Source organism: Vanellus vanellus, assembly GCF_965231255.1.
Source record: "Vanellus vanellus genome assembly, chromosome: 1".
Classification (NCBI taxonomy): Eukaryota; Metazoa; Chordata; class Aves; order Charadriiformes; family Charadriidae; genus Vanellus; species Vanellus vanellus.
In genome coordinates this window covers 11,645,596-11,652,967 of record NC_138905.1, presented here as the reverse complement: position 1 = coordinate 11,652,967, position 7,372 = coordinate 11,645,596, and the positions used below count along the sequence as shown (strand labels likewise).

At 36.6% G+C, this 7,372-nt stretch overlaps 1 protein-coding gene across 5 annotated transcripts in view; it reads right to left on the bottom strand.

The window, feature by feature from the left end:
- Nucleotides 1-2,187: 2,187 nt before the first annotated feature.
- The window catches only part of CACNA2D1 (calcium voltage-gated channel auxiliary subunit alpha2delta 1), a 437,732-nt gene continuing 432,547 nt past the window's right edge, over nucleotides 2,188-7,372 (bottom strand). For all 5 annotated transcript variants that reach the window (XM_082498408.1, XM_082498409.1, XM_082498410.1 and 2 more), the window contains one exon: nucleotides 2,188-3,272. In XM_082498408.1, the coding sequence (XP_082354534.1) occupies nucleotides 3,156-3,272 (117 nt within the window). In that variant the 3' untranslated portion in view covers nucleotides 2,188-3,155. The remainder of the gene's footprint in view (nucleotides 3,273-7,372) is intronic.

The following is a 7,372-nucleotide window of genomic DNA, read 5'->3' as shown; positions in this document are numbered from 1 at the left end:
TTTGAAAATGTCTCAATTTAAAGCCTAAGATCAAGTTTCTTCTCTCAAAGACAAGAGAAGACTATTATGCATTACGCGAGAGTGAGGATATTCTTCTGCATGAGAATATGTATTTATTCATGCAAGTTATTTGTAACAGATTGGTATTCACATTTTGAGACAGCTAAAGTTCACATTGCATTTTCGAACTGTGTTTTGTTACAGATATCTAGGAAGTGCGTTTTAAAAAACCTTGACCATCATTTGGATATAATCAAAATATATATTGCTTTCTGCAAAAAAGAAGCCATTTTTTTTTTTTTTTTTTCCCTTTTTAAAGTATTGAGTTCTATGGGGACAGTACTAATCCCTTCTGGAAGGACCAGTTCCTGAGTTTTCTATCAGACAGGAATAACGGCTGGAAGGTTAAGTGTTTATACAGAAACATGAGTCTTCTGGTCGTATAGAGGAGCAGAGGAGAGGAACAAAGGACATTTTGCTCTTTGGATAACCCAAGTAGGCTGATGTGTCTGCATCGCCTGGGCTTCTCCCTCCTTTTTGCATTTGAGCACTCTAAGGGAAGTGGGATGAAAGCAAAAGCCATGGTTGCTTTCTGTGGCAGGAGGGCTTTGTGCAATCTTTCTTTCTGCCTACAGACCCTAATCATACGTTTATTAGGTAACGCACAAAATATGGCCTACCAGCATAAGCAACTTGTTCCAAAATGTTAAATAATGTAACTTTTCCATGAAGGGTTTCTTTTGGGAAGCTAAGTGAAAACTATAAAGAACTTAATATACGGACAATCTTTCAAGAAATTAAAAGAGCAAAATGCAAACTAACATGTATTTTAATTAATCGTAGTGTAAAAGCTGCGAGTGTAGTAAGTATTGGCCTAATCTTACAAAACTTGTTTCTCCCATAAAGTTTCAATTGAACATGTTAAGGAAAAACACAGGATGCAGTCTCAGCGTTAGAAAGACTCAAACCAATTTTTTATCAGGTGGTAACTGGTGACAGGGTGAAGAGAAGTGCAGTAATATGACTGGAAGGAAGAGCTCCAAGATTATCTTCACCCGTATTGTTAAAATTAGCTCACCTTCCCTGAGGAGGACCTGAAGTCATCCAACACAGTTAATTGTACTTTTAACCCCATGACTTTACGAGAGATATTTTTTAAAGAGCTAAATCCGATCGCTGAACAAAAGGTCAGGTTTTCTTTTTTTCACTCACTGTATTCCCAAACATGAGAAAATACATAGCTGGAACCAAGGTACATGAGAAAAACAACGAACCAGCCATGGGTACAGCTACACTAGACGTCTGATCTTTTAAGCCATGCCACGGCTTCGAGTAGCTTCTTCAGTTTTCATAGGATATTAACGCATGCCCAATTATTTCTTTAAGCTTTTGGCATGATCAAAATTATATCAATCAATTGCCAGCATATACATACCAATGCTTTGCATTGTCTTATTTTTTTAAAGAGCTAGTGTAATGTGCCGTGTTAGTATTTGCATATTGCAGTTGTTAGCAGAATTGTACAATACCAGCAGAGTTGCACATTCATTGGTTTAGCTGTCTTGCAATACTGTTTAGTTCTGAAAACTAGAAAAAAAGCGCAAATCATATTTTGCATCAACACTATGCTACACTGTAATATTGTAATTTACTGCACCAATCTGTATCACCAATGAGGTTGTATAAAAACAACTTCTAAAATTATTATTCACAATCAAGTATCAATGTGCATACAGATAGATTCGAGGCTCCCCATTTGTTTAGATTTTTTTCTAATCTCAGCAATCAGGACATTTTGCTGTTAAATATGCTATTTTCAATAATAAATAGCAACAGCAGAAGTTTTCATATTATGGGTGTTCCTATACGAAGGAAACAAAGGGGGAACCTGATATGAACCTTAGAGAACATATACTTCCAAAAATAAATGTGTTACATCTGATTTTTATATACTTAAAATATCTGTACACAGGTTTTCATGTGAGATCGCTACTTTGTAAAAAATTCAACTCAACCCTTTTGTTACGATAGCTAAATTTACCCTATTTTCTCAGCTTTTCCATTGCACAGTATATTCAGAGCTCTGTTTTGTAATATAATTTAATATGATTTGATTGCAACACATTGCAATGTTCAGTTTCTCACACAATAAAAGAATCACTCAGTTACCTTTTCAATGGACTATACTCTACCATCAAAGAAAACAAACTGAAAAACAATAACATAGCATCATCATCATGCAAAATACCCTTGGAAACCAACGTTCAAATATCACAAAGACATCTTTTATTCACAAGCTTTTTTGTTTGAGCCTTTGAAGGATTCGACTAGCTTTATATATAACTGCATTGTGAAAAGGAGGTGAATATTACAATGAAATTAAAATTTTTCTGACAGAAGGTGACACCAAGTTTAAGATGAGAATCACTTTTTCGTTAAACTCTCAAGCACCTTTACATTTTTAAAAACAGAACTTTCTCTCCTTCCTTCCTTCTTTCCCTCCTTTCTTTAAACTAACAATTTACCAACCTACCGAAACTTAGCTGGCTAAATGATTCATTTTGGAAGAATAAATGACTCATCATAAAGCATTCCAGTCATGCTGAACTTCTGATGAAGACTAGCCAATATTTTCATTTTACTTTACTAGTTTGGACAAAACTGATGTTCAAAGCAGCCATCATGGTGCTAGTAGTGTATATTGGGGAGTATGTTTTCTTTTTTCTTTCCTCTTTTTTTTTTTTTTTTTTTTACATAACAGTTCATGTAAAAGAATATAAATCTTCAAGATATCCAAAGCTTAAAAGAAATGAAAGTCATATACATAAGCTATTGTCAGGGGAGCCCTTTTACATGAAGTCATCAAGATTACAACAACAAACAAACGAAAAAAATAATCTTAGATTCCCCAATGGAGCACGTACAGAATTCTGTTTGGATGGCATAGATGATGCAGCATTCACACACGTTTAAGTATCCGACACTCCAACATGCAGCCACCGTGGGTGCCTTTATGAGTCTCACAACGAGTGATAACCAGACACGAGCACTGCTCTTCTGCTGCTGTCTGAGTAGCTGACCCTTTTTAAAATGAAACTGAGGCTATTGTTTTGGCCGGGTCTTGATTAAGTTACGCAGGTTTTGGTTTAGCAAGGTCATAACTGGCAGTGTCTGCTGCCAGATAACAGCCAAAGCAGGACCAACTGAATTCCTACCATAGACCACAGCGATGGACTCAGACCAGAGACACCACCGCAGTCAGCCGAATCTTCCTGTTGACAAGAAAAGAAGAAATCATTTAACATCAATTAAAATTAAACTTCCTGAGAAGTAATCTACATTTTAGTCTTTGAGATTTTGAACTAGCCTTGAGGCATCCTTTTGGTCTTATATATGTCATTTTTTCCTACAATAACAGCAAAATAATTCCTGGACGTTTGTCGGATTTTTGATACAAAAAGTGGCATTCCTACATTAACTATAATCATGGGAGGACTAAATACTTACAAGGCTTACTGCGGTGACTTGTGAACTAGGTGGGATACTTAAACAATCAAACAAGAAATGCTATGGGATATACCTAGGGGTCTCAGTAAACCCCATATTCCTTAAAATTACACCAATTTGGAGATTTTAAGTATCAATTTATTGCAAGGAAAGATGGAAAAACAGATAATTTTTTAAGATTAGAAAACAAATACCAGAATATGTTCATGTCCATTTCATCAACATGATCACACATTAAAAGGAGTATGTTCTGCAGGTGAAGATATGATGAAAGAGAATGAAAATCCTTTCTCTGTCTCTGATGCTGTATTCATGTATGAGAACCAAATTTTCTGCTGGCCTTTTGTACATGTTTGACGCAATCTGTAGAGAAGACACCTTCCAGTTCGTGGGCTCTAAGCTGCACTGCTCTGTCACACATCAGTGGACCTAACTGTTCATGATGCCAGACAGCAATCCCACCTCTTTTCCCAATTCCTCTTTACCGTTAACTGCTCTTATTGGGTCCCACTTTGCCTACAAGGCATAACAGCTTTCACATTATGGGCTTACTCATTAGTCTGGCTGAAATACATTTGATACCTCTTCTGGACTCTGTAATATCTTTACACCTTCTTGTTTCTCAGAACTGCTACAATCTATGTTTAGCTGCCTAAAACACCAGGACAATGTTCCGGCCATCCCCTGCACTGCTCTGCCTACCGAGTCTGAGACTCACGGGCAGCTCTGAAGGCTGAAAATAATTGGTCTTCCTCTTGTTTTCAGACTACCAGTCTGTACGCATAGTATAAAAAGACACTTTCAATTTTCCATGAGTGTCTGAGCCTCCAAGGCCAAGTCAGCGGTGTAGGTGGGAAGAGACTTAGGTGTATTAGGAACTGGGGCAACTTCTTGAACAGGAGGAACATGTGCAGGGAAGGACAGACTACACCTTAACAGTAACAGAGCCCGACTGCTGGCACAGAAATTGAAAAGGTTTCAGAACAGAAAGCAGAAGAAAGCCAACAAGCATGGAGCAGCTCCTGGTTCAGGCTGTCATGCCACTGAGGCATATATTACTAATATCCAGTGTGCCTCAGAAAAGCTTGTGGGGTTTGGGGATAAAAAGTACAATCAGGATAAATAAAAAAGGGTCAGTAAAAGACCTTTAATTTATTGTCATATCCTTAAGCAAAACTTTCAAGTGCTACTACATCAATGCTAGGAACGTAAAATTAAGATGGAGTAATGAATAAAAGTCATCAATGAACCATTCCAAAATAATACACATATCAGAAACCTGGTGGAAGGAGAATAATCAGCAGGAGAGAGCATTGTCAGGCTACCAACTTTGTAAGAATGGCAGTGTAAGACATACAGTGGAAAGGCAGTATGTAAAGGATAATGCAAAGTGTAATAGCATAGAAGTATTGTAGGAAAAGGAAAGTATGGTGGAATCTCCATTGTAAGAAATTTCAGAGTCTAATAATAAAAATGTAACAGTAGGATTGCACTGCTGACCACCTGATTAAGGTGTCAATATCAATTATGAAATGTTATGCGAGATTAGAGAAGCCACATAGAGACTGGATCAATGTCTTATCAAAACGAGATGTAGACATCCCATTTTTGAATATGACAAATGACCGCCTTTTGGGACAAACAGTCTTTGGTGCTTGGGCTCCTCTTCAAAATTATTAGCAGAGAACTGCTCTGCATAACTCTAGTAGCTCCGTAGACCACAATGCAATAGGATTTAGCATTGTTGTGTGAGAGACCAAAATAAAAGATACCAATTTCAAGAAAGGAAAATTACCAAAACCAGTTAAAAAAACCCAAACAACCCCAAACCCAAGAAAACAGGAAAAAATCCTTAATAAGCAATCAAACAAAAAAAACCATAAAGCACAAAAAACCCAGGAAGCATAGTCTCAAAAAGTAAGTCCTTCACGAGTATCCAGAAAAATATTTAGAAATATTGCATCAGATATCCAGGTCAAATGAATGCCACAGTTAGAACAACCAGTCTCCCACCACCCCCCTCCCCCAGAAACCCAACCTCAAAACAAATGAAAAAACACCAACACCCCTCCCCCCAAAAAAAAAACAACAAACAAACCCCAAACCCCAAAGAAACACCCCTGCATGAATCAGTAGGGAAATCGAGTACACTTTCATAGGGAAAAGGTCAGTATTTAAGAAATCAAGCTTACTCAAATGAGCAAGAATGGGAAAGCACATAAAAATGGCAGATTAGATATAAACAGGAAATTAGAAGGGCTGATAAAGAATTTTTAATGACCTCCCTGCAAAATATGCTGAAAATGATAGTAGAAAGTTTTGAATAAATAAAAATCACAAAGCCAAATACGGAGTTAGGGAAACTGCTTGATAACAGAGATGTAAGGAGGGAACTTGGGGATTACAGGGCATAGCGAACAACTTCAATGAGCTCTTTGTGCCAGTTTTAAGGGGTGAAGACTTGAATAAGATTCCACTACATACAAAGCATCCTTTTAGGCAGAGAGGTCAGATGAATCAAAATCAGTTTGGAATAAATATATGGAAAATCAGAGGAAGCAAAGAAATTGGACTCAATACATCATCAGGTATTACAGCATTCGCCAACAGTCTCCTTCATAAACTTGGATGTAAAAAAAAACCAAACCAACAAACCCCAACATTTAAGTTCTTCAGGAAAAAGAAAAAAGAAAAAAGTTTTCATTCTATCCTAAAGCAAATAGTTCACGTTAGCTACTGTTCTTATCAATAATAGCCATTTCCAGACAAGTCTCTGTGTCTCTGTCATCTGTTAGCTTTATAATTTCGTTCTATAAATTTGGCTTTGTTTTTTGGTTTGGTTTTTTTTGTTTGTTTGTTTGTTTGTTTTGTTTTGTTTTTAATTGATTGCACTCTACAAGTTCAAAATTCCTAAGGTTTCCGGTCAACCAGTAAGTCATAAGTGAACTCTGCTGTGCCAGATTTGGAGTAGGATGCGAAGATTTGAAGATGCACTGAACTTTCTGGTTTATTTAGTTTGGCTCTGTCACTTTTTGCATCTGCATTATATCTTGTCATGTAGCTTTATTTCTATTCAAAGCACCTAAAAATAACTCTGTTGCTTCTTCCTCACATAAATACCATCAGAAACAGAATTATCAGTAAAGGTTTCTTCTCACATTAATTCAATGAACAGCACTCAGTATTACCTTTTGGTATTTAAGATTCTTATCACCGAGATTACTTAGAAGAGTAATCTTTGAAGAAATAGCCTAAAGTAAAGCATGAGGTTTAAAATTTTCCAATAGAGGGGAGATGTCTGGAAAGTAAGAAGGTCTTAAACAAAATTGCGCATAATAGGAAGGGGAAAATATCATTATAGTGAAAATGACATCCAGTATGGACGCAGAGCAGGTGGACCTCCACAGATAGAGTTATACAGTACTCAGCTTTTATGCCACCTCTGCATTAGACAAAATATTGGGTAAATTATGTTGATGAATTAATCCTACAACTATTGAAAAAGAAACTCCACTCTGCTGCCCATTTCTATTTGCTTTTTGAGATGTTTGGGTTTTTTTAAACTACATCACAATTTATGGGCACTGCTTTTACATTCAACAGTTAGACTAGGTAATATACTTATTGGATTGAAAAGAAATGTTTTGATATATATTGCTCACTCCCTAAGACTACACAGAGCAGTTTTTAAAGGATTCATAGCTTCGCAACAGTGGAGAATGTCTTGGAAGCCTCACGCACGAGAGGCATCTTCTTATTATGGATGACAGAGTTAAGCTGTACTAGACAAAAGTATACAAGGTTTATACACATTTTTCAAGGTTGGTAAGATTTTAACCTCATATTGATCAAAGTCACACTGAAT